Raw genomic sequence first — 27,652 nt, forward strand, 5'->3', positions numbered from 1 at the left:
TTCTTGAAAATCACAAAATGTCAATACCATTCATGTTATAGTATTTACACCCTTTGACCCAACATCACTGCTTTCTGGAGATGTAACCTGAAGTGGGTGCAGACAGTGCCAGAGGACATCCTGCAGCACAGCTTCTTACGTCCCTCAGCAGGAACTGGCTCCACCAACAATGGTACAAACAGGTGCTGGGGCCATGTCCCTCTGCAGACGAAGGTGACGAACAAGGCGGCCCAAGACTTACCGTCAGAGTGAAAAAAATCAGGTGGCAAGACAGGTTTTCTGATACGATCATGTTAAATAAATTATAGCGCATACATTTAGTATGTGCAGGAAGAAAATTCTGAGGAAGGACACATCAAACTGTTCACTGCTAGTCAGGCATCCCAAGTATTTTCTGGGAAGCAGGGGGTGGGGAGCTCATTGGCAGGGACAGTTTCAAGGGAACTATTTTCCCGACCCGTAGCTGCCATACTCGTCTCCCACCAATAGGCTCTCTAATTCCCCTTGAAGGACAGCTGCATCTTAGCAATAAGAACGATAGGAACCCCAGTGGGGTTTGGGATGCCGAGATGATCTCAAAATTTATATGGGAAGGTGAAGAGCCAACAATGATCACTAAAGCCAGAGGCCTGGCGTTCCCAGACAGATAAGAAGACTCGGCCATTACGGTGTGTACGGTGTGGGGTGAGGGCATCCAGAGCAGACCCATCACACGAGCCCGATTTAGGGAAAAGGGGCCTAGGCGCAGCAGGAAAGGACAGCCCTTTAAGACCAGATCTGGGACAGGGACACATCCATGTGGGAAAAGTAGAGCTTGCAACCCCCTACCTTAAAGTCATACAAAAACCAATTTCCGGTGGATGTGGGTTCTGTGTGAAAGGTATGAACTACAGCATCCAGCAGGCAACACAGGAGACTACCTTCAGGACTTGGCGGTAGGACAGATTTATTAAACAGGACATAAACTGCCGAACTGTGAAGGGAAAGACTAATATCTAGATTTCATGAACATTAAGAACTTGTGCTCATTAATCGACACCACTAAGCGAGAGAACAGGCAAGCCCTAGGTTGGAGAAGACAGACGCAATGCACACATCCAACAAGGATTGCAGCCAGATTGCAAAGATCTCCCCAGACCCATAAAAAGACAGACTCCCCAAATCAAAAAAAGGGAAAAGACTTGACTAGGGTTTTCTCAAAAGAGGCGACTCAAATAGTCAACAAACCATCCAAATGGCCAATGAAAATGTGCTCATCATTAATCAGCTGGGAAATGCAAATGAAAACCACAATAAGATACCAGTAAAGGGCTACAAAACCAAAACCGACAGTCATGTTTCCGGCGAGGGCGCAGGACAACTGTGCGCTGCTGGTGGAGTGGAAGTCGGCACCACCACTGGGGAAGACTGTTCGGCAGCACCTACTAAAGCTGCGTCTCTGACCCAGCAGCGCCATTCCTAGTGATGCAGTCACGTGCTCCCTGAGAGAGGAGCGGGGACATTCACAGCAGCACTCACTATTCAAATAACCAAAACCAGGAAACAACTCAAAAGCCCATCTATCAGTCCCGCCCGACAATGGAATACTATAAAGCAGAGAACTGACAATCCACAGCTATATACAAGTGCCTGCCCAGAGCAGGGACTCAGGAATGTTTGCTGAATGAACACTCAGCTCCTCAGTGCCTTTACTGGGGTACAAACACAAATGGAGATGTGAGCACCCTGCTTTAAACTCAGCTGACTATCCACAGCCTACCCCCGGTGGGCGCTGGGTGAAACATGTCTGTCTGCTGGAGTAAGAGGAAGCCTGGGAACCAGCTGATAACAGGGCCTGCGAATCCCTCTGGAGCTCCCAAGGCTGGATCACCCCAGACCCTGGAGGCGCCTGATGACCACAGCTCCCACCCCGGGCCTGGCCTGGGCTCCCTGCAGACGTGCACCAGCTCCCATTTCTGGATCCACAGTGCCCTGACCAACACAGGGTACCCAACAAATACCTTTTGAGCAAATCAATGAACCAGAAGATGTGACCAGAAGATTGCAAGAATTTTTATCCCCACTTGAAGAGCAGAAGAGTCCATATTAACTCCCAATATGGGTCACTCTATACACTGAATCAATCTTATCTCACGGCACCAAAATGTCCTGCTCACGCTGGCAAGGGCCACGAGGGGGGCATTTGGTCTGCTTTGTTCACTGCTCCAAGCACCTGTGGAATGCCCCTCTAGGCGGTCAGCACCCAAGCGCAGGGCCCACAGCTCTTTTTGCATCTTAGCTCCTGGCTGGGGAAGATGCCCAGTGAAGGTGGAAGGTTCGCAGAAGGGAGCCGAAGGCACTCACCGCCAGGAAGCCCAGCTTGCCTCCGCACCGGGTCTTGAGCCCCATGGCCGCAGTCAGGTGGATCTCCACCAGCGTGCTTGGCGGGATTTTCTCCTCTGCACATTCCGCCAGGTTCACGGCGCACAAAGCCATGTGGATGTCCGAACAGGCAGATCCCGCGGGGAGCTTCCCTGTGGAGGCAGAAACAGACACCAAACCGAGCTTTTCCTGCTTCCCTAGCACAGTCACAGCAGAAACAAACGAGAAAGTACATGAACTCTGACTACAGTCCTGATGGGGGGCTGGGCCCGGCAACTTAGTAGCTGCAGGTTTCTTCCCACCTGACGGAGGGGACACGGAAATGCCTGTCACGCCCATGGTTCTGTGTAAGCGGGGCCTGCAGGGACTCAGACGGGCACATGTAACATCTTCCAAACCTCAACAGCGCAGCCGTGCTCTGCCGCTGCAGCCCGTCTCCCAACCTTGTGAGAGGCGATGAAAAACTTGAAGTCACCTGATTTGAATTTAAACAGACCCCATGGTATATAACCGTGGTCGGCAAACTGCGGTTCGCGAGCCACATGCGGCTCTTTGGCCCCTTGAGTGTGGCTCTTCCACAAAATAACACAGCCTGGGCGAGTCTATTTTGAAGTGGCGTTAGAAAAAGTTTAAGTTTAAAAAAAATTTGGCTCTCCAAAGAAATTTCAATCGTTGTACTGTTGATATGTGGCTCTGTTGACTAATGAGTTTGCCGACCACTGGTATATAACCACGCACCCTTTTGAGAAAGTAACACAAACTGAGCAATGGCGGCAGACACATCTTAGGTTAGCAGCTGGACGGCCAGGAAAGGCTGATACACCCTCCTGTGTGAGGGCTGACAGCTCATCTGGGGGGGCCCTGAAGTCAGGGGCTGACGTGACCTTGCAAAGGCATGAGGGTCCACCAAGGCTCGGAGGCTTTCACAGGGTCAGGAGGTGGCCAGGGCAAGCAGTAGGGGGAAGCTGAGCCTCAGGGTGGGCTCTGTCAAAGGTCCAGACAGTGGCCAAGCAGGTCTCCCAACCTCACCCAGCCCCGCATTCTTCCCACCGGACCGCTCTTTGTACCGGAGGAGGGAGACCTCAGCCCCATACCTCCTTCTGCACAGGTGTTAGGAGTCGGTCTCCCCCAGGAGGTCCCACTGGGTTTTCTCCTTTGAGGAAGGGAGGGCGCTGGGCAGTGTGGGACCCATGTTTCAGTGACCTGTCTCCTTAGTCAGCGCCCGGCCCAGTGCCTGGCCCCCAGCACTGCAGAACTGGTGAGCGCTATGCATCCTTCTATGCAAAGCCAAGACTCTGCAGAACGCCTTTCCTGAAACCCTTCCCAGCAAGTACCCACCACCATGGATGCCGATCCGCCTGCTCCCTCCACCACACTGAGCTGCCATCCACTTGCTGACCTGCCTGCCTGCCTCTCTATTAGAACAGGAGTTTTGTTGAGTGAAATAAATGACCATATTTCGTTGAATTTAAGATGCCATCACTTTTAAGTTTCCCCATTAATTTGAGTACCACTAAGGAAAAAACACTGCCAACACAACCATGGCATGCCACTGTGTAGAGGACACAGCCCAAGTTGGAGATGATAATGAGAAAAAACGTGTGTGCCTTACACTGATGAACTACAATAATGAGCATCCTCACAGCTGTGGATGCGGGCGGAAAGTCTGTCCAACCATCTAACAGAGCAGTGTACAACAGAGCAGGGCGGCGACTGAGGCGGGAAACTGGCAAACCAAGCCAGGGTGGAGATGGCACAGGGCACTGCGTGGCACGCTCACCTGTGATGTGCAGCTGGTGCAGCCTGTGATAGGCCAGGGCGGCGTCCCGGGCGCTGGCCTTGGCCTCGTCCACCAGGCCCGCTGCGGCGGCCGGGGTGGTGCGCCGGCCCTGGAAGACCTTCTTGAGCAGCCAGCGCACCAGGCGCAGCTTCTGCAGGCTGTAGCGGATCACGTTCCAGGAGAGGCTGCAGGCCAGGTCCAGGCGGGAGGTGGGCAGCGCCCGGCCCAGCACCGACAGGCAGGTTTGTAGGTTGGCAGCCGCCGCCGCAAAATCCCCCTAGAAAGCAGCAAGACGGGGTAACGTTCACAGGTCTTACTGTGGCCTTTTGGTTTTAATAAACATTTCCACTCTCCTTTCACTCTCCAGGTTATCAGAGTAATACATGCTCACTGAAAAAAAATCTGGAAAAACTCAGAAAGCTAAAAAAAGAAAAAAAGGAAATCATTTGTAATCTTATCCCAGAGAAAGAATGACTACTGATATTTTTACTAAATTGAGATTGAACTGTGTTCTATCTTTGAGCAAATAGTCTTCAGAGTTTCCCACAGTACTTTTACACATAAGATGATAACGTGGGTTTAGATGATGACTTATGTGATCTTTTAGGTTCTCAAAGGGTGGTCCCTGGAGACCAGCAGCATCAGCCCCTGGGATCTTGTGAGAAAGGCAAATTCTGGCTGTCCTACCCCACCCTCCCGACCCACTGAACCAGAGCCTCGGAGGGCGGGCCTGCTAAAGTTTGAGAACCATGGTTTTAGCAAATCCCTGGCTGGACCACTCTAACCAAGGATGTGGATGAACTACTCTGCCAACCTTAGAGCATCTACGGTCCTGAACTGAAGCCTGCTTCCTCGCTCTGTCTCTCTCATTGCTGGCGGTACGAAGACTCAGGCCACCGTCCTGGGAAACAGGTTACTTATGTCCTTCCCACGTCATACAGTATGAAACCCAGGCTTGTCTTCCTGCCTCACTACAGGACAGAACCATTACAAGGGAGAGTGGGTGACAATGCTCCCCGAGGACAACCTGAGGTGGCCCAGGAGGAGCACCTGTATTTACAGATTCCAAAGGAGGCGCCTTTCCTCAGGCCCATGGCCCCTCTTCCCGACTTTTCCAGGGACGTTGGCTGTTCTCAAGGCTCAGACTTGGGCTCTTGCCTCTTGCCACTCTCCCAGGCACCCTCCCGGCAGGTGCAGAGCTTCCTATACACTCTGTCTGACCGCCTCAGCCCCCTGGCCACAGGGCCCTCTCACGGCACTTCCCAATACCGCGGCTTGGAGCCCCATCTTCCAGCCTCCCCCATCTCTGAGTCAGTCACGGTCACTTCCTTGCCATGTTACATGTGAAATTCCTCGCCATGCCTCTCCTTTCACTTCCAGGTCCTGGCCACTCTCCCTGCCTGCTCCTGTGCTTATGTGCCGCCCTCCTCTAACCCACCCCTCATCCAGCCACCAGTCATTCGAAGCACAGACCGAAACCTCCTCCAGGATCCATGTCCTGGGTCCTGTTCTCTGGGGAGAGTCCTACTTGCAGGGGTGGGCCCACAGCGACCACACCTGCACCTGCACCCCGGGAGCCACAGGAGGGGGGGCAGGCCGAGGTTTGCTGCTGCTGAGGGTGTGCTGGTTCTTGGGCTTCCCAAGACAGGGATGTTTACCTCTTCCTTCAGGGCCGAGTTCCCCAGATCCTACCAATAAACACTCTTCTGCTGGTTTCAAAACACAACTTTCAGCTAATTTTCCTGCTAAAAATCTTCCTGGTTCTCCACAGAACTGGGAAAAAAGCCCCCAAACAGTTACTAGTCGAAGACCTCCCCTGCGTGGGCCCTAGCGACACCCCCAGCCTCAGCCTCTCTCCTGACATTCCCTACACTCCAGGCACACCCATCTCCTCGCCGGTCCCCAAATTTCCCATGTAGTCACGCCTTCCTCTCTGGTTAACAGGTCCTTTCTGCACTTGACCGCTCTGCTCAAGCCCGGATTCCCTCAGCCGGAACGCCTCTGCCCCAAACTCCCGCAGCACTTGCGTCTTCTGTCATCTCGTGTCCATGGAATTATTTATGCACAGGTGCCTCGCTCCACTGCCCTGGGGCAGTTAGGGGCAGGGTCCCTTCGTCCTCTCAGCACCCCGGCCACCTTCCCCTGCAAGCACCTGCCACAGGACGTTTTCACTGGGGCATTCAACACAACTCGCTAAGCTACCGCTCAGCCCGGGGGAAGGGAAAGGTGAAGGGCTGGACTCACCTTGGCCAGGTCCAGGTCTGCCTGCTTCCGGTGCCTCCAGAAGGTGACGGAGGAGCGCGAATGTGGCTGGATCACTGGCTCCCCATGGACCAGCAGCTTCACAAAGACGCTCAGGACAATCACTCCATTGACCAGCCACAAGAGCAGCGTTGGCATCATCCAATCAAACCAGCCCCCCGAACCTGCAGAGCAGTGCCTCAGTCAGCCTGCAGGAAGGCCCTGGAGCAGCCTGGGCGGCAGGGCGCCTGCTGGCCCCTAGCACTGTCTGTGGGCAGCTAACAGGACCGCTTCAATATTGACAGTGTCTCAGTGCTTAGGCAGCAACACTCCACACGACAGGAAAATATGAGACAATGCTAGAGCCAATAGGAACCCCGTAATCCCTGTCACTATGGAGTGAGTGCCACAAAACTCTTTGTTAGTCAAGGGAGTTAGGCCACTGGTTTCATGACTTAGGCAAAAACACCACATCCTCGTTCAAGTCGCCCCCCACCTCGCCTTCCCCGGTCCGGCCAGTGTGTCTCCATGGCTGAACATTGACCTATGAACCAGGAGGTCATGGTTCGATTTCCCACACATGCCCGAGTTGTGGGCTTGATCCCAAGGAGGGGGCGTGCAGGAGGCAGCTGATCGATGATTCTCTCTCATCACGGATGTTTCCATCTCTCTCCCTTCCTATCTGAAATAAAAAATATATCTATATTTTTAACAGGCCTTGCCTCCCCGCCTCCCCCCCCCCCTGCCCCCCACACCAATCCCGTCCCCAGGGAATTATAGCAGTGCGGGTTCCCAGTTTATTTTGCTCTTTCTGACTGAACTCAGGTTTGCTCTGTTACTTGCAAATTGCAACTTATGCCAGCCCCTACCAGAAGCAAGCAGGCGAGGGTCACTGCCAACGCCCGCTGGGACCTGGTGAGCAGCTGAGCAGTCTGCCCACAGGCCCTCTCCTCCACGACGGCCCATTCATGCGGTGGCACAGGGGGCCTCCACCCACCTGACTCCAGGGACAGCACGCTGCGGCCAGAGCCCGAGGATGGGTGCTGGTCAGAGTCGTGGGCCCCTCCCCACCGCAGCAGGGCGGTCAGGGGGTTGAAGGACAGGCACAGGAAGGTGAGGAAACACAGCAGGATTCGAGAGCGGTCCACCATGCCCAGCGCCATGGGAGGAGAGTCCGGCTCATCTTTGACCTTCAACACAGGGCCACGAGGTTAGTGAATGAGTGCTGCCTGGGTTTCCCAGCATTTCCCTTGTATGGGGCTCAGAATCAGGCTGTGAGATTTACATTCAACACCACTGAGCCAGAAGGAGGAAAGCCAGGAGGAAGCTGCCGCTCAACCCTCTGGCACTCGCCCTCTTGCCACCTGCGAAACAGCATGTCCTAAAGCCAAAAGGCAGACGAGCTGTGCTTTTCAAAAAGAGCCTCTCAACAGAGCACCGCACGACATTTCTGTGTCGGTCCACAGCAGGCAAGACTAATCAAATGACAGGGCCCGGAGCAGCGGCCCGAGCTGGACAGGGGCGTGAACTACCTGCACAGGTATACCAAGAGCTTCGTGGGTGATGAAAATGTTCTGCATCTTGATTATGGTGACGTAAGTGTATATATCTGGGAATACTGTACAATACTGTGAAATAGGTGTACTTTATCACATAAATTACACTGCAATAGATTGGTTAAAGATCGTACTTCAGCATGGATCCCTGTACAGGAGCCTGCCATTTTAAAACCACAATGTTGCCTTTTCCCCTCCCACTTTACAGAGGGAGAGCTGGAGGCAGAGGCCTTGCCACCTGGCAGCCCCCAGAGAGGGAGGGAGGCTGAGCTCGAATCTCTCGACTCCCAATGTGCATGAGCCATGCCACTCATTTCAATATTTTTAAGTCATTTGAAAATTTCTTAGGATGTTGAGATACCTAAATAATTTCATGTATACATCTATGGCCTTTTGTTATCAAACAGAATCACATTTGTAAAACATTTAAAAAATAGAGCTTCCTTAATAAAATGAAGTGAGTGATACTACGGGAAGTTGGAAACATACCTTGGAAGGGAGCTTGGTGCTTTCAGAGTCAGAAAGCGCCCACGTCCACACACAGTGCAGACCCAGTGGCCGCCACGGGTCCCAGGAAGGCCACTAGGCTCGAGCCTCTTAACCAATCCCATTAAACAGCAACTGCCGGGGGCTTTCTTGGTCTATTAAAGGCCCCTGGTTTGAAGTTATTTGTTAGATTGCAACAACTGTAATCATTTCCGGAAGAGGGCCCAGAGGCAGCCTCATCCTAAACCAGCTGACGAGCCTCACAAAGTGGTCTTGCCAGGCCCATTCCGGCAGGGGAAGTAATGAGGCGCCTCTAGCAATGCCTCGCGCCCGCATGACAGCTGCTGTTTTCGCTCTGGATCTGGCCCTCATTCCTCTCTGATGAGCCGTTTCAGCAAAGACCCGTTCAAGCAGACTACACTGAACCACTTAAAGACCCCGACTGTGTGTCTCCCCCCGCCCCCCCCCCCCCCCCGGCCCCGTGCGTCAGTGTTCTCTTTCTTTATTCTCCAAAACCTGGCTGATAATCATAGAATTCCTGCTCCTTCCCAGCCCAGGTACCAGTCTGTGTCCCCCCACCCTCCACCCACTATTAACTTTGGAGAGATGGGAGAGATCAGAGGTTGGAAGATTTCGAAAGCTCATACCTTTGCCTCATCTAACAGAGGGCTTCCGGGCTCAGAGTCGATGGAGTAGGGGGAGAAGCCGGCCTGGGACCCTGAGTCAGAGGCCGGAGGGGACATCAGAAGCACATTCTGATTAAAGTCGTCCATCTTCAGGTCCACGTCATTGTCCACGAGGCTGCCTAGGTCGATGCCCTTCAGGAGCTCTGCAAAGAAAACCCCACCTGGCAAACGGTCTGTTTCTACAGAGTCCCACCTGGGCTGGGGGCTGGGCTGGGCTAGCTGAGGGGCGATGGCCCTGCTCCTGCTCCACCCCCGGAGGCACCTCTTCCGCATCAATGGCCCTCCCTGGTGCCCGCACAGGACTTCTGTAACGGTGCCTGACAGCCATTCTCTCCATGAGCACTCACTGTTCTTCTGACTCGCCAGCTTCAGCACCATGTTCTCCTGCCGCAGTTTGTGATTGACCTGCTGCAAGTACTTGATGTAGTCGATGGCCTTCCTCAAAACGCCAGACTTGTGCATCTGGCAAGGGGACGGGTGAAAACAGTGGCATAGTGCAGGCTGCAAGTGAGGAGGCCAGAGGCCCCGAGCTGGTGGAGTGACAGCACGCCTCTGGAGCAGGAGGGGCTGAGTTCAGATGCTGGCTCCCCAACTGCTTAGCTCTGCTGTCATCTTGAAAAACCCTAAATGCTTTAATAAGAAAGCACTTTCCCCCTCCTTATAAAGGGGATAATGATAATGATATAAATCATAGGCTTGCAGTGAGGGCTAAATGAGATAATACACAGAAAGAGCTTAGCTCCCAGCATGGCACATAGACACTTGATAAATACATTTAGCTGTATGACAACTTCCTATAATAATACAAATTTAAAGGAAAACAAATGACAAAAAACCAGAACACTGTTGGATGGTTATTTTAAGTAAAGGTATATTAGGTACCTTTCAGATTTGTAGGCTACAAAGGAAAGTCAAATTTTCTTTTTAATATATTTTTTATTGATTTCACAGAGGAAAGGAGAGGGAGGGAGAAATAGAAACATCAGTGATGAGAGAGAACCATTGATCGGCTGCCTCCTGCATGCCCCACACTGGGGATCGAGCCTGCAACCTGGGCATGTGCCCTTGACTGGGATTGAACCTGGGACTCTTCAGTCCGCAGGCGCTATTCACTGCGCCAAACCGGCTAGGGCTCAAATTTTCTTTAAAAAAAAAAAAGAGGTGAAAATAAGTTTTTTAAAAAAATCTATGTGCCAGAGATACATTCATTGAAACAATAGAAATATATAAAAAATCAATTTCTTCTATTGACTGTTGATCCCAGACCCAATTCCAGTTTCTCTCTTCCCTAGCAGGTAAAAATATTGCTAGCCGCCCTGAGCACAATTAAACATAGGCTGGCAATGCCATCAGCTGACGTCAAGGCACACAGTTGTGTGCCTGGCCCCCAGTGAGTGGCAGGTGCTTCTCTGCCTGTGACTCTGGGGCCCACGATCACTGCAGAGCAAAGTCAAAGGTCCAGGAAGGCCACTGCTTACCAACCCCCAACAGTCCCCGTATGCTGGTTAACATTCTGTCATCTCGAAAAACCCTAAATGCTTTAATAAGAAAGCACCTAATTTGCATTCACTCATCCGGGGCCTGGAGATTCCTAAATTTCCGAGGCAAAGACATGTAGGGGGAGATGGTAGGGCACGAAACACCATTTTGCTTGGCACCTACCTTGGCATCTGTCCCCATGACCAGGTCCTTCAACTCAATGATCTTGTCATTGATGGAGGAGCGATACCGCTTCTCAATGATGTTGTGTGTCGTCCGTCTTTCTCCTTCTTTGGGGGGTTCAAGCTGCTTGACTCCCCCGGGTACCTGCTTAATGGGCACTTTCTCTTGCCCCATCATCACAGGCATTGTGGTCAGAATGGTCCCACTGCTGCCCACCAGGGTCTAGAACAGGCACAGACACAGGGCAGAATTACCCCTCGGTTAGTCTGAGTCAAGCAACCTCACAAGACAAACCTGTAGCTTGCCCATGTGCCATCACCCAGCAATGCTTTCTGTGGCCTAAGACCCTTCCTGGTTGGCAGGCCCCAAGCAGCCTGAGGAGCCAGGGTACCTCATAACTACGCCTCTTTCAGAATCACTGTCCATAAATAACACTTCATGCCCCCGTCACATGACAGTTAGGCAACTTACTGCCTTTCCTTATAATATTTGGCTATCAAAGAGCTCAAGGGTAGGACTGACACTCTCATCAGAGCCAATTTGTTAAATAAACAGGCCAACCATAGGGGCTCCCTCTACTTACCCCCTCAAATCTGCTTTCTCTGTTTCTATTTTTATTAATTTTAGTTTTATTTTGTCCAATAAATGGCCTCAAATATCCAAATGACCAATGCACAAATAAAAAGCTGCTCAACTTCATTAGTTACCAAGAAATAATTTGCACATAATAAGAAATACACATTCTAAGTGTACAGCTTCAATTGTTATGTATGTATACAACGGGTGTAACTAAGATAACCCAGATCAAAACAGAGCGTTTCCACCCCCTAAAAGTTCCCTCATGCCTCTTCCCAGGAACGCCCGCCCCTCCTCCTGTGTGATCTGCCCCGACGCTCCCACCACAGCTCGGTTTTGCTCTTCCTGAACTGCACGTAGGGGAGTCATTAGCACGAGCTTTCTTGACAGGCATCTTTTGCTCAACATATGGCATCTGAGGTTCAATCATGAACTCGTATGTAAAATAGCTCCTTTTGGGTGGACATTTGGGTTACTTCCAGTTCTTGGTTGTTATGAGTAAAGCTTGCTTTCAAATTCTGACCACCTTTTACTCTGTCAGACTGTCTTGCTAAGATGCTCAGAGTGGCTGAAACCCTACAACTGAAGGAGGGATGCCTCCATGTCCCTCACCTTGGAGCCCTCCCTGCCTAGTGGGTCTAGGATCCTTCAGAAGCCAAACCTCCCTCAGCAGGACCTGAGAGGCGAATGGTCTTGCGCGGAGCTATTGTCCAGGAACTGGGGCTCCTCTGCTGTTCCTGAGCAACTAAGAAGGTGACTTTTGCAAAGTGACTGACACATGTCATAAAGCTCCTGCACCTATTCACACAGAGGCTTTGTTAACCTCTCTGAGGCCTAACACCTCCCAGAAAGGAGGCAGAAGGGGGAGGGCGGAGGGCGTGGAGGTGGCTCTTACTGGTACTTGCAGGGCGGCTGTCTGAATGGGGGTGGTGAGGGCGGTGAGGGCTGGGTTCTGGACTGTGGCCATGACAGGGCTGCCATCTGTCTTCAGTGTGGTCAGAACAAGGGAATCTGTCTTGATGATCTGAGGCTGTACCAGGACCTGGATGGAGAAGGAAGAAAAGAAAGAGGGAGGGGCATTACTTTCCTATTTTGCTTTAGCTTCTAACTGCACAGACCCTCCAGGAAAGAAAGAGAAAATAACGTTTTCATGAAACTGAGAATACAGCTTGATTACTGGGTTGAGGAGGAGAAAGAGAGTCCTGAGTGTCAAGGTCGAGAGGCTTAGAGGAGAGAGTGCCAGTGGCCTCGCAGGGGAAGAGCGGGCACGGCTCGCTAAGTGGTGGCGGGGAGAGGTCTGGTTTTGGACATACCGAGGAAAGCCAGGAACCTGGCTGAGAAGCAGAAATGATAAACCAAGAAAAAATTTTAAAGATAAATTACTTTGCTAGTAAGAAAATACAGTGCCACTATGATACATGACTTAACAAGATTTTAGCACATTTTCTTCCCAGTTTTATGCCCACTATCTGTGTAAATAATGCACCTGCATTTACTGGCTCTATGTGAGTGCCAGTGTACATCCTCAGACGCCACCTCAGTCAGGTCTCTATCCCAAGCTCACTGGTACTTTACAGGGCCCAGGCCTCCCTACCCACCCTGTGAGCTGTTCCTCACACTCCAATGGTCCTTCTTAGTCTGTAGACCACATTTCAACCAAAGACCAGCCAATAGCCCCAAGCAGTGCCTCCTTGAATCCTTGTCAGCCACCTACCGGGACCTGCTGCACCTGGGGCGCAGCCACTGTCTGCACCGTGGCGGGGGCGAGGGTCTGCAGCGTGCCATTGGCCGTCTGCGTCAGCACCCGCTGGGCCTGCACTGTCTGCACCTGCTGCTGGATGGTGACCGGCTGCACCTGGGAGGATGTCACTAGGCTTTGGACTTGAGGCTGAAGGACTTGGGAGAAGAGGAGAAAAAAGTCACATGGACGAGGAGTGCATTCTGTCACTGCAGCTGCAGCAATAACCGAGGATGGAGTGCCTCATAATGATCCCGACTCCCCACCTGCTGCTGAGAAGACTGCACAGCCATTTACAAGCTGGTCTCATAACAAGAACATCCCAGAAGGGCTGCATCAATTTCTGAGGGAACGAGTGCCAATTATTTTATTATTCTGGGTGCTGGGGTGGAGGCGAGGGAAGCTAATCAGCGAATGACTGTGCCCAGCAAGGGCGTTAACAGACTGAACAGAAAGTGTACTTTGGGATGACTATCTCAGCCTCTCCCCATCCCCTAAACCAGGGCTGGGGAACCTTTTTTCTGCCAAGGGCCATGTGGATATTTATAACATCATTGGAGGGCCATACAAAATTATCAACTTAAAAATTAGCTTGCTACATTTGGCCAAACATTGAATTAACTCACCCCTAATGCCCCGGCAGGGCCGGATGTTCCCACCCCGCCCTAAACCCTTGAAGCCCACTGAAGAACTGTCCGGGCAATACTAATGCCCCGGGGCTCCCCACAGGGCAGAGGGCATCTGATGAAAAGGCGCTGGGACACAGCACAATAGGGAAAGCCACTCCTTCACTCAGCGCACTGAGGGCCCGCTCCTCGGAGACTCAGCACCTCCGCTGACGTCCTATCCTCGGCAATGGATGCTCAGGAGACGTTTGCGGAAGGAAGAGTTCTCGACCTACAGGTGCCAAGGTCTGGCTGTTGTAAGTTTCAAGACTAATTTTACTCAAGCCTCCGTCTCTAGTTACCAGGACAGCCCTGTGTCTACTTGCTTGCTGGCAGGCACAACAGCTATGACGGTGTTTGAAGAGGCAGAGTATGAACTGTTCCCGGACCACAGTTCTGACTGCCAGTTCCCAAAACCTCACGGAGACAGGACCAAATCTATTACCATCTACCTCGGAAGTATCAGCAAACTGACACACAAACTTTTCAACCACCGTCACTGCCACATCCGACTTCTGAATCACCTTGGAAGCTGGTAGCCGCGTTCTGGTAAATCAGAGGCTGCTGGATGATCCTCGTCTGGGGAGCAGTGCTGAATGTCGGGGTGATCATTACCGTCTGCTGCTGCAGCTGAGGTTGAGGCTGGGGCTGGGGGCGGGGCTGGAGAACGGGAGTTGCCCTTGGCGGGTTGGGAACCGAGGCGGGGGACACCTTGACCTGCAGGGCTGCAGCCTGAGGGGAGGTGGCTGAGGGAGAGAAGGAAGGTAATGGGACCTGGCTGAAGGAGCGCTGCATCGAGGGCTCCCCGGCTCCGCCAGCGCTGCCCCCGCCATTACTGCTGCTGCTGCTGCTGCTGCTGCTGCCGCCGCCACTTCCACCGCCGCCGGGGAAGGAGCCACACAGCTGCTCCGAGAACAAGTCAGAAAACTCGCCCACTTGATTGCTGACAAACTGCAGCATCTCTGTGAACAAATAAGAAGGAGCCATTTTACTGACATCCAAAATATTTATTCACTTTCAAATTTGCTTAAGAAACAGGCATGAAAATCCAATGGCATTCCCAAGATCAGAGCAGAAAGGGGTCAGGAAACCCTCACCTCTCTCACCTGGGCCAACAGCCACCCGAGGGACAGCTTTGTCTGTCTGATGTTCTCTCCTGACCCCACCTCCAGGCCCTTTCTTCCCTCCTTCCTGACTGCATCAGGCCTCTCAGGAACCACCTCTGTGCTGGGTGAGGGTTATTTTTGGAGGGTATTGCTGGTTCCATTTTAGAGCTGGGGACACTGGGGCAGAAAGTGGGTAGTCACTGTCCTAAGGCTTTAGAGCTCAGAACTTCGCTCTGCTCCCATGAGGGAGAGTTGGCTGCAGACCCAGGCAGGCTCTGGGCTTTCTCTCCAAGACGGGCATAGCCCTGGGCACTACTGGTACCCCCAAGAACCTCAGGGACAATGAAGTTAAAGGGCCCCATGTCATGAATCTTTAGGGGTGGAATGGGTGAAAAATCATCCATAAAGTCCAGAACAGGGAAATTACTTGGCCAAGGTCACAAAGCTCATCACAAAGCCAGGTTTCTGCCCCCAGTGCGTTCACTGCCAGAGGCTCAGGGTAGAGCAACCTGCGCCTTGGACGCCATGCTTTCGAGGGCCCACTCTGGCCCTCGTCTGGCTGTGCCCCTCCCCGCTGGGCAGGGCGTCTGTGGGACCAACAGGATGTGTCCACCTGGAGACCATGCTCCCTCTAGATCAGTGATGGGCCACCTTTTGAGCTTGGTGTTTCAAACTTCGCCAAAAAACTGAGCATAACTCGGGTAGTGTGTCCCTTTGAGGAAAAAACATTATTTCCCGATATTAATAGTTTAAATAACATAAATGTTTCATCCTCGGCATGCGGCCGCCTCAGCGGCTGCGTGTCATCAGAAATGGCACTGACACGCGTGTCAGAGGTTTGCCATCACTGCTCTAGATCATGCTCCAAGTCCCTGGGACCACTGAATTCCTGGCCCAGAAGGCTGCAAGTCTGCGTCCAGGGCCTCTTCCCCTGGTTCATCCTCCCGCCAGTTTACCCAGCCTAATCCACGACTCATCTCTCATGGCCCCTTCCTTCCTCCTCATAGGGCTGGTCCCTGTTGGTAGGAGTCCAGAGCCTCAGCTTTGTCCCAGGTACTTTTTAGATCTACAATTCTCTACCGTCCACATACTGCGCCCCCTCCCCGCCCCCATCCTCGCCAATACATTCCCAAAGAGTTACTGCTTGTTCCTGAATTGTGGTACCCCCTTCTCCACACCCTCAAGGCCACAGGATGCTGTGATATGGTCACCAAAATAAGAAACAAAAAAAACCCCCCTAACACCATTTCCCTTATTTCCCCACACCTCCACCAGCAAGTCCCTCCCAGGACTCGAACAGCACCGGGCGGAAGCCGAGCCTGGACTATGAAAAGTCTCACGTTAGGCAAGCAAAATGCTAATGGGGGTTTCCACATCGGACAACCGGAACTTAGCAGTTCAGCGCTTTAGGTGTCTAGTTAATTCAAACTGCTGGCAAAACAGCATCTAACAAGAGGAAAGGCTGCAGAGAGGTTATTTACCAACACCCCGACCCTGCTCGGTGGCCACTCGGCCTGTCCTGAGGGAGATCGCCACACACACCGTCCCTTGTACCCACCAATTTCACTTCCTTGATGCACGATAAACTAGGATGTCCTCAAACTCAGCACAAAGTTTAAACAAAACGCAATTTGGTGCTGACACATTCCAAGTACAATACCACAGACCATAAAAAGCTTTAAGAAAATGATTAAGAGAAACCTAGTAATTTGTTGAGCTTTCCGGAATCCCCATCAAACGCTGAGTCTGGGGAACTGACACAGAAGCCTGCTTTGTGCCAAAAGAACGTCACTCCCTGGCTGATGGGTGAGGCCACCTCCAGGACTAGGAATCTTATTTTAACCCATGGAACCCTAAGGAGGGCAAAAGGCAAAGGGGCCAGAGGCCTGGCAGATGGGCACAGGCTCCGGCACCAGGTGGGTCTCAAGGCGCCACCTAACCTGCTGTGTGAACGTGGGCAAGTCACTTCTCTTGATTCCCTCACCACAAAAGACCACCTTAAGAATACTCACCTTGCCCTAGCCGGTGTGGCTCAGTGGACAGAGCCTTGGCCTGGAGACTGAAAGGTCCTGGGTTCAATTCCAGTCAAGGGCAGATGCCTGGGTTGCAGGCTCGACCCCCAGTAGGGGGCATGCAGGAGGCAGCCAGTCAATGATTCTCTCATCTTTGATGTTTCTCTCTCTCCCTCTCCCTTCCTCTCTGAAATCAATAAATATATATTTTTTAAAAAGAATACTCACCTTAAGAATGCTATCCTGACTTATTATAACAACTTAGATTCGTTTTCTCTATTTCTGCACTTTATATAAATGGGTCATACAGTATGGCCTCTTGCTCTCAACATTATATCTGTAAGATTCATCCATATTGTTACATGTAGTTATAGACTTTTCATTTTCATTGCTGTAAAGCATTTCACTGGGTGAATATATCATGCCACTGGTGACATGGGTAATTTGAAGTCTAGGACTATTACATGTGTTTTGATGAACACGTGTTATGTCTTCCTGTTGGTAATTCATATTTGTAACTTACTTGTGTATGAAGCAGTTTTTTTTCCTGTTTAGTTCACTTCTGTGTTCCCAGTGCCTAAGATAGTATCTAGCACATAGTAGGTGTTCAATAAATACTTGCTGGGAAAAATAAGGGTCCTCACTTGGCTTGTTGTTGTGAGGATTAGTAAGATAAGTTATGCAAAGTGCTTGGTGAGGGCCAGACCTTCGCAAAGGTCCCTCTTAGTGGTGCTTCCGGAGCATCCACTACACAGGCACTTGGCTCCACTTACATCATCCCGAGTGCTCTCCAAAGCCTGCAGTGGGCAGACATGAAGCAACTCGCAGAGGCCCCAGCTGAGTTCACAGAGCAGGGTGAGAATGTGCAGGCAGATGGAATACTTAAATTAAAAAAATAAATCCTTTCGGCCCACACTTGACAAGCTCCAATGGCGTTCTCTCCAGCCAGGCAGATGGGCACTGGGCTTACTGGCGCAGAGGGCCCGTTAAGACCCAGCATCTGAAGGAAGAAGTAACAGGAAGAAGCTCTTGAGCCACTGCTCCTGCAGGGTGCGCAGGCCTCCCTGGGACCCCCATCTGATTTGCAGTGAAAGAAGGAGGGGGGTGTCCCGCCAAACAGAATGAGGCCAGGAGAAACAAGCTTAGCTTTGCTGTGGAACTCCGAGCTACCCCCATCCCGTGGGAGCATCCTAGTGTCTCCTTGCTGTTCCCTGCTCTGATGACACAGGCTCTCATTTCCACAGAGAGCCATGAAACCTAGAAAAGGAGGCCTGGGAGGAGGCTCAGGTTTTATGGAGCTTTGAAAATGAAGTTCCTGTTCCTGCCTGATGAGCTGGGGCCCCCAGGGCTTGAAGCTGGGTGGGCCACCCCTGGCAGCTACCACCCCCACCCCCAGCCACATTCCTGTTTCCACCCGCTTCTTTTTTTCCTTAAAAAAAAAAATTAAAAAATATATATATATATGTGTGTGTGTGTGTGTGTGTTTATTGACTTCAGAGAGGAAAGGAGAGGGAGAGAGAGATGGAAACATTAATGATGAGAAAGAATCATTGATCAGCTGCCTCCTGCACATACCCTATTGGGGATTGAGCCGTCAAGCCTTGACCGAAATCAAACCCGGGACCCTTCAGTTTGCAGGCCGACACTTTATCCACTGAGCCAAATTGGCCAGGGCTCTTTTCTTTTTTCTATAGGTTTTTATTTCAGAGAGAGGAAGGGAGAGGGAGAGAAGGATAGAAACATCAATGATGAGAGAGAATCATTGATCGGCTGCCTCCTGCATGCCCCCTAGTGGAGATAGAGCCTGCAACCCAGGCATGTGCTCTGACCAGGAATCAAACCATGACCTCCTGGTTCATGGGTTGACTCTCAACCACTGAGCCACACCTGCTGGGCTTTAGCTGCTTCTTAAACTAAGGGTTAAGTTGCTAATAAAGTGGACCAGGCCCAAGAAACTATACCTGGGTTTTGGGCTCCTTAAAAGCTGGTAACCAAAATTAGAGACTCCAGTTGTCACCTGTGCACTGAAACCAGTCAACCAAAGAGACCCCAAGTTCAGTTGCGCTTTACGGAGCTTGTGATCTTGAAGTAACAGAAGTCACTTTGCCCTGCTCAGCCTAGCGGCATCCACCTGAAAACGAGGTAACCTGACATATGGTCAGATTAATTCTGGTCAGGAATGACGAGTCTGAAGCCCCAAGTGGGGCAACACTGTCTCCAAACTGTGTCCGTCAGACTTTTCCTATACAGGGCTTGTTTTCCCACACACCATGAACATGTGTGTGAATGGTTTTGCGAAACAGGATCACACCGAAGATGCCATTTGGTACCCTAAAGCATGGGGTATATTCATTGTCAACCATTATGGATATTGGTTATGTCATCCATTTTAAGAGTTCCAAAGTATTGCATTGCTTTGTATTGTACTGATGCTCTAGATTTAACCACTTAGTAATGACGGATGGGTTTTGAACAAAAATCTTTCCCCACTTATCTGATTATTTTATTGGACAAATGTCTAGCATTAGATGGCTGAATCAAAGGACAGGTATGTGTGCTTTGGCAAGGTTACAACAGTCCCTGCTCCTGCCAGCATTTCCCACATCTACTGCTGTCCATCAGACAGTGGGGGAAAGGACATCTAATTGTTTTGATTTGTCTGAGTGAGCACCAATAAGGCTGAATGTCTCCCCTACCAATTTCATTGGCCATTTGTATGTCTTCCTTTGTAAATTGCCTGATCCAGACCTTTGTCCATTTTTTAATTTAATTTTCTCTATTTATTGATTTGAAAAAAATTTTCATATAGTATGGATATTTGCTCTTTCTTATATATTTGCCACACTTTGTTACTTTTAATTTGTTCAGGAAAAACAATAGAATAGTCACTAAGAGTTACCATGTCCTAGCCTGGCAACTTGGGGCAAGTTTCTCCTCTCTGAGCCAGAGTTTTCTCATCTATAAAATGTGGCTAACAATTATCCCTAACGCATGGGGTTGTTGAGAGAGCATTCACATGGCATCTACAGCTTGGTGCCCAGCACTTAGTATTAGGTAGTACAATTTATTCATAGTGTTTTTTTTACTGTCAGTTTTGCTTAGACTCTTATTTTGAAAATGCAAATTTGTCCCAATGCATTGAATATATTAAGGAAGTAATTTGAGCATAACCTGAATTTGTGTTTACTTATGCATGAGAGAAACACTAGAAAATGCAGAACACCGTACCCAGCTGAAATGAGCCACATGGGAATACACAAAATGCACACATGCACCAGCTTGGAGGTCACTGCATGTGTTCTTAACCACAACCATCTACTTTCTGTCACAAAGGTCAAAACTTTCCATGTGGCTTCAGGTAGCCCTTCTCCCATCACTTCACAATGAGCCACAGCTGTAACCTTCCAATGCCTACTTGCATAAGCAGACCTTATCTCTTTTCCAAGGTAAAGTTCTATTTTTATTGTGGTATTTATACACTTCTTAGCCACTTAGCATCTGCAAAACTGCAGTTTTATTAGGTTCCTATTTTTATTTATTTTATCCTTTTTTGTCACCTCTAGTGTTTATTATGACACCCCCACATAAGCCCTGTGGTTTTTACTGCATGATTTTACATAGTATGGTGATTTTTAAGAATTCATATGTTGCATGATAACAGAATTGACCACATACAAATTTTAATATTAGGTAGTAAAATTACATGGTTTTGTGTTACATTTTAAAAGTCCCTCATCCCTAAGTTCATAAGGATACTCACCTAAACTTTCTTGACTTAGTTTTGTTCATTTTACCTTTCACATTAGCTCAGCCCGACAAACGTAAGAACAGAGAAGTAAACATGGTGTGTGATGTGTGTCGGCCAGTGGAAAGGAGACAGACCACAGCCCGTGGGCAGAGGGAGGTCAACACAAACCTAATTCCCAACGAGTGTCCTTCCTGAGTGTCCTGCTTTCAACCTGATGTCATCTCCCCTCCTAGGAGGTTTTATTTCTAATAATTAAAAAATCTTACTAGTAGTGGAACTCCTGCTGCTGGACTTTGGGGGCCGCTGAGAACAGGACTTCTATAACAATAAAAATGTCTGGGCGGCTGTGCTCCAAGGCCATTTTGCCAGCTATAAGTGGCTCTTCTTAAAATTGAAGGTGCTTATGCTCCAGATGAAATGGAATTTTATCTAGACAAAATATGTGCTTGTGTGTACAAAGCAAAGAACAATGCAGGGACTCCTGGTGGCATGGCACACCAACCAAAACCAGAGTAACCTGGGAAGGTAACTCGCACTCTTGGGAACAGCGGCATGCACGGTTCGTGCTAAATTCTGAAGCAACTTTCCCCCTAAGGCCACTGGACACAGAATCCGTGTAATGCTGTACCCCTCAAGGACTTAAACTTATTGAAAAGTAAATAAATACAATGGATTTGTTAAAAAAAGATCTTAAAATAAAATAAACTTCAGAGAGGGGAAGGAGAGGAAGAGAGGGATAGAAACACCAATGATGAGAGAGAATCACTGATTGGTTGCCCACTGGGGATCGATCCTGCTACCAGGGCATGTGCCCTGACGGGGAATCGAACTGTGATCTCCTGGTTCATGGGTTGATGCCCAACCACTGAACCACACTGGCTGGATGCGTGAACTCTTTTTTACTGGCAAAGAAACCACAAAGGGATTTATTGGGTGGGGAGGTGGGGTTTCTCAAATACCTGTGTTTCACAATACACACAAACGTGTCATATATGCCTTTGCATATATCAACTACTACGAAGTAAAACATTTGAAAAGAGAAAAAGCAAGCACAAAGGAGGCCAAAGTCACTCTCAAATGGTTTTCTAGTCTGCTCTGCTTGGCTCTCTCTCAGGGGCAGCCTCAGAGGGTTCCAGCCCTGCTGGCCAGTCCTGGCTTCTCTGGTCCAACACAGCAGGACACCTGAGCCAGCTCCGAGTTTCCACCAGGAGAGGGATCTCAGAACCACCCTCAATTGTTCTTCCTTCCTTCCTCCGCAGAAAGTTCGCTTTGAAACTCTGGCAGGTCTCCTTCCGTGGTATCAGAGCTATCTCTGCTCCACTTCCAGACTCTGCCTGATCCCAACCGCAGCCTCCTACCCAGGGACAATCATCTTTAATATCCTGCTGGTCCAACAGTCTTTCAGACCAAATCAAATTTCTTAAACAAAGCTTCCCACCAATTGCTCCCTCCGACTCCAAGGGACTTCACTTCCCACTCAGCCATCTCATCATCCCTCCGGGAAAAACACCCACTCCCTTTTCCGCACCTGAATGAAATCACCGTGCCTCCCCTTTCTGCTCCTTTCCATCGTCTTCCTGTCTGAATTCCACAATTCCATTTAACAGATTCTTACAATTACTTTCACCAAGGACTCTCTTCCACTTCAGAGCCAGCTATCTTTCAGCTGCTCTTAAACCCAATTGTGACTTGTTAAAATTTATCTAAAACTTGAAAATAAAGCAAAAAAAAAAAAAAAAAACAAGAGAGAGAAAGAGAGAATCTCTTTAAAGTCATACTAGAGATAGGCACGTCTAACTTGTCCAGCAAAAAGTCACCTGATGCTCTATGGAAACATAAACTTGTTTAACTTTCCATATACTACTGATTAGGTCCACATTCTGTAAAGTTAGATATTTACCTTTCAACTCATAAACTGCAAATGACTTCTGACTGGCAAAAAAAAAAAAAAAAAAAAAAGAAAAAAGATAACCTTGAAGGCTTTGTTTCTATTGTCCTGTAGGACATTAACTAGTTTTACATCTAAATTTGAATCTTATTCTTTTCCTAGTATGTAAATCAAAGTTTTTTGCATTTTCCTTAGATCCAACTTTATCATCCTGATTGTTATTCTTGTTTACAAAGTTAATAAATCTTTAAAATATTAGTACGAGTATGTTTTTAACATTTCAAAAATTTAATTTTGCTACATTACATACATCCAATTATATAAATATATATTTATTTTTTAATCCTCACCCAAGAATATTTCTCCATTGATTTATAGAGAGTGGAAGGGAGAGGGAGAGACAGAGGGAAACATCCATGGGAGAGAGACACATAGATTGGTTGCCTCCCACACGCACCCTGACTGGGGCCAGGGATCGAGCCTGCAACTGAGGCATGTGCCCTTGACCAGAATCGAACCTGGGACCCTTCAGTCCTAGGCCCAGGCTCTATCCACTGAGCCAAACCGGCTAGGGCTAATGATTTTTTGTTTGTTTATTTCAGAGAGAAGAAGGAAGAGGGATGGAGAGAGAGAAACATCAGTGATGAGTGAGCATCACTGAAGGCCGGCCTTAAGTTCGGCGCTTTGCATAGACTTCCTCATTTAACCCTCACACCACTGAGATGGGTGCTATTATCACTTCCACGTCACAGAAAAGAAAATGTAACGTGTCCAGCGTCATCCAGGCAGCAGGGGTGGCACTCTGATTTAAAGTCACACTCTTAGCCACCACACTGGACAAGGCTTTGGTTCTACTATTGCACGGATATTATTAAATGGAGCCTGGCATGGGGCAGGTGCTCAGTTAAGGGCCTTGTTCACAAATGAACACGAACACCCCAAGCTCAGGAAGAGAAATGTTAACGTGAAAACACTGAAACCTGTAAAGAATTTTTGTGAGTTTATTTGAGCCAAACTGTCAACAATTGCCAGGATAGTGCTCCAGAGAATGGCTGGTTTTCATCTATTTGTATACACTGCAATCAAAGGAGGGGATGTAGGTGGGTTACATGAAATCTATTGGTGATAGATTACAGAGGCTGGAGAAAGCAAAGCGGGGAGGGGGGGTTGGGGGGGAACCCTTGGGATTGGATAAAAAGTAAAATGATAGACACATACTTAGGTGGGTGCAGGACAGTCAACAGTCAACAATTAACATGATAACAGTAACAATGAAGGAACCCAAGGGGCCTGGAAAAAGGGAAGTTACAAGTTACCCAGACATTTCAAGGATATGTTATCATAGATGCAAAAAGACAGATAGGCTCAGCTAAAGTAAAGGTTGACTTGTCAGTGAAGATACCGGCCTAGGACGTAACTGCCCTGCATCACTGCTTTTAGTTAAAGTTTCATTTCAGACCATCCTTTGTGGTGACTTTAGGTGTCTCAGTTTGCAAGACCGCCATGCAGGCCTCCCTGAGCTGTCAGGTCAGCATGTGGCCCCTTTCATCCACAGAAGGAACGTCATCCCAGCTCTTCCTTCCAGTATTTCCTGGCTCTTTACCTGCTCCCCCCCTCACCGTACTGTTCTTTCTCTAATCTCCCAGAACAAGAGGCTGAAAGTTGAGCAAGAGTGGCAAGTAAAACTTCAAGGAACCCATCCTGCACAACCCTGTTCCTTAAGACCTCACATTTCACAATGCCCGCGTAACCAGGTAATCAAGTCAGCAGTCAGGCATAAGCCTGGAACTGAATTCCTGGGGACAGTCTCTCAGCAGCTCACCACCCCGTCCTTCCATTCATTACCACACCCCAAACCTCCCTAGGACCAAGGACAGAAATAATACTTGCAATGCAGGTTATTAAGTCATGCTGCAAACATCCACCCAGCCCTGGGTACTATGGCTGGGAGCTGGAGGATTCTAAGTACAAGGCGTGGGACCCAGCACAGAGCAAGGGCTCCAAAGTGTTAGGTTCCTTCCCACCTCCCAATTTCAGAAAACACAGACAAACCCAACCAACTGGGTGGAGTTGTGAAAAGGACGGCACCGACCAGTGCCTCCCCCAAAAGGGCTGCAGAGCACAGAGAAAGGACTCGTCCGTCCTGCCGGCAGGGGAAGCTGAGCAGAGAAGGATGAAGAGTCTTGGGAGCAGAGAGAGAGGGGTATGGCAGGCAAAGGCAAGTCTGAGCAAACCCACAGCCCCGGGAAATGTCCTGCAAGGTGCTGAGGGGAGAGAGTGTAGAACAGAGGGGCGAGATGCAGCTGCTTACAGTGAAGCCGTGAACGGCCTCAGTGGTACCATATGGCATCTGACTTTATTTCAGAGGCAAGGAGAGGCATCAGATGGAGTGGACATCGGCCACTTTTATTTTGTCCCCTCCCATCAGCACCCTGAGCTTCCTTTTGGGGAAACCCCACTGGTGGTCTTGGTGGGAGGAAAGGCTTCCTGCCAGCAAGTGATTGACACATGCTCCCACCAGGAGCACCCCTCTTTCGGGAGTGACCCAGGAAAGCAGGGGTGTGGCAGAAATCACTCTGGTGGCGGGGTCCTAACCCAGTTGCCCTGGGGCTACCCTCAGCTGCAGAGCCTCCCTTGGTTCCCCCTATTTTCCAAGTTCAGCTCTCCTGCATTTTTGTTCAGTCCCTGCACCATCCTTCCCATAAACCAGCGATTTCCAACCTTTTTCATGTCATGGCACACGTGAACTGATTACTAAAATTCTGTGGCACACCAAATATATACATATATATCTTTTATTTTTTTGCCAATCTGACAAAAAAAGGGTAAAATTTTGATTAATCCACACTGGATGGTTATTGTTGTGTTGGCTGTTGCCATTTTTTAATTTGACAATCTAAGGGAAAAGAGGTCAGTGCCGCTGACTACACTGACAGGTACTGCATGTTTTAAACATTCTTGCGCACAGCGCTGAAAATCGCTGCGGTAAACTCCTTTTCTGTTCGGGCAGCCCCAGCAGTTTCTGCTGTTTTGATCACCTAGACTCCCGACACACAACACACTGAAGCGGAAGAGGGGCCTGACCCAAACTGTCTGAGAAGAGCAGTGATCGAGGGTGCAGACTGCAGATCACCCCCACAGCCCAGGGGCCAGTCCTTTGGAAAGGGCTGTTCGCTCCTCTCTCCTACCGCGCGCCCCCCCCCCCCCCCCCCCCCCGCTTTACCCTTCAGACCTCAGCTTACGAGGCCCCTCCTCCACAAAGGCCTTCTCTGATCCTGCCTCGCACTAGCTAGGAGCCTCTCCAGACACTGTCCCAGACCTTCCAGATTCAGAGCTTTGGGGTGTACCCTGATGGGTTCTTAGGCACTTAAAAGTTTGAAAACTTCTGCCCTATACTATATTCTGGCCACGCTGAATCACATATCCCAGAACATGCCAAATTATTCCAAATTTTGGTCCAATCCTGTCAAAATGAATATCTTACCCCCTTCTCATTTAGAAAATTCTGTTCACCATCACAACTCAGCTCAATGCCAAAGTCCCTGTGAAGATTTTTCTAATTCCCTTCCTTGTGCTCCAAAACCTTGGAGCCTGTACCTCTGTTATGGCCTCTGTTGTACTTTGCTTTGTATCATGAAAGGCAGAACTGTTTCATTCATCTCTATACCCCAAAGAGTCTAGCGCTGTGCTGGGAATACAGTAGATATGCATTCAAGCTGAACTAGGTTGAGTTAACTTTTTAAATTAAATTTAAAAATTTAAAAACAACTTCTGACCAGACCAGGGGCTCCTAGAGGGGCAGGAATGAGTAGGGGATCCCATGTTAGGATGCCAAGTTCAACTCCTGACACCACTTCGTTAGCATAGGAAACCTCAGGCAAATCATTTTATCTGTCTCAGTGCCTCATCTGCAAAACGGGGATAAAACCGAGCATGTGCCTCACAGCACTGTGAGGAAGACACGTGTCAGGACTCGCGGCCTCACTGACTGTGCACACTTAGGAAGAAGCAGGACTTCCCGGTTGCTGTGGGGTGGTGAGCACCTGAGCTGAGCAGACACCACTTTAACGAGGCAGTTCCACATCTGGTCCTGCAGCCAGAATTTCATCACTGTTCCCCACCAGACCCTAAACCCAACAGACCAGTTCCACAGGGCCAGCCGCGGAGCTAGACTATTAGAGGCATCTAGACACATATTCATTAGCGATCCCAAAGGCCTAAGAGGTGCAGAAAGAGCTGTTTCCCAGTTTCCCAGCCCTTCAATGGTTGAAGATTCGTTTCTAAACAGAGGTTCCCCAGGGGGCCTGACCTTGAGTCCCAGTCTCTGGGGCCTTGCTACTCTTTAAACAATCCCATCGTGCCAACAAAGTCTAACCCTGGAATCTTGTGGTCCAGAAACGGAGCACATGTACCCTGCACGTTGGGACTGCTCCTTTGCATCTCACCCACGCCTACCAAAGCCCTTTCAAAGGAAAAAAGAAACATCCCAAAACTGTATTCTAAAAAAAGGCCCTGGGTCCTAAAGAGTCAGCCTGCAAACTGTTCCTCATTCCTGCTCAGACAGAGTCCAAGAGGTGAGTTCCTGCCCTCCTCCCCTCACTGGAGTCTTGCAGCACCTGGATGTGGACATCCCCAGCCCCACCTTCCTTACGGGGGAAACTGAGGCTGAGAAGTGCTACGGGACGCAGGGGAAGTGACCACGCGGAGCAGACCCTTCCAGGTCCCTCACCCCACCACACCACCTTGTGTTTACCATTTAGAAGCCGCTTATACCAGACAGGGCTGTGGCATGGGGTTGAGGGAAAGTATGTGTTTTGGAGTTGGGCAGGTAGTTGTGTGACCTGGGCCTCGGATTCTTCATCCGTAGCGTACCGTTCAATTGGAGAAAGGATTAAAAGCAAAACGTAGGAGACCATGTAGGTGAAGGGCCAGCACAAAACAGGCCTGGGGGGGGAGGGGTCTGAACTGTGGGATTGACCAGACATGGTGCTGGGCACATGGCGGGTGCTGCCTACACTGTGATTTCAAAACCTGATGAAGGATGGAAAAGAAGAGGTGACTGCAGAGACAGGTCAGTCAGTAACTAAGGAAAGATGTCTCATTCACCTAGAGGACACCGATGCACCTCAGGATAAAGGTCGGTATGT

General features: G+C 49.7%; 1 protein-coding gene across 2 annotated transcripts in view; it reads right to left on the minus strand.

Annotated features, from left to right (window-relative positions):
• Positions 1-27,652, minus strand: part of SREBF2 (sterol regulatory element binding transcription factor 2) — a 51,017-nt gene that overhangs the window by 13,684 nt on the left and 9,681 nt on the right. Inside the window, exons 2-12 of one of the 2 annotated variants that reach the window (XM_079774262.1) lie at positions 14,588-14,713; positions 14,276-14,497; positions 13,063-13,244; positions 12,244-12,390; positions 10,773-10,994; positions 9,458-9,572; positions 9,072-9,253; positions 7,380-7,572; positions 6,386-6,567; positions 4,142-4,418; positions 2,344-2,513 (exon numbers count right to left, since the gene is read on the minus strand). In XM_079774262.1, coding sequence (XP_079630388.1) covers positions 2,344-2,513; positions 4,142-4,418; positions 6,386-6,567; positions 7,380-7,572; positions 9,072-9,253; positions 9,458-9,572; positions 10,773-10,994; positions 12,244-12,390; positions 13,063-13,244; positions 14,276-14,497; positions 14,588-14,713 — 2,018 coding nt within the window. Of the gene's footprint in view, positions 1-2,343; positions 2,514-4,141; positions 4,419-6,385; positions 6,568-7,379; positions 7,573-9,071; positions 9,254-9,457; positions 9,573-10,772; positions 10,995-12,243; positions 12,391-13,062; positions 13,245-14,275; positions 14,714-27,652 lie in introns of both variants that reach the window. The other variant, XM_079774263.1, reaches the window with a different exon arrangement.

Source organism: Cnephaeus nilssonii (assembly GCF_951640355.1).
Source record: "Cnephaeus nilssonii genome assembly, chromosome: 6".
NCBI classification, from domain to species: domain Eukaryota; kingdom Metazoa; phylum Chordata; class Mammalia; order Chiroptera; family Vespertilionidae; genus Cnephaeus; species Cnephaeus nilssonii.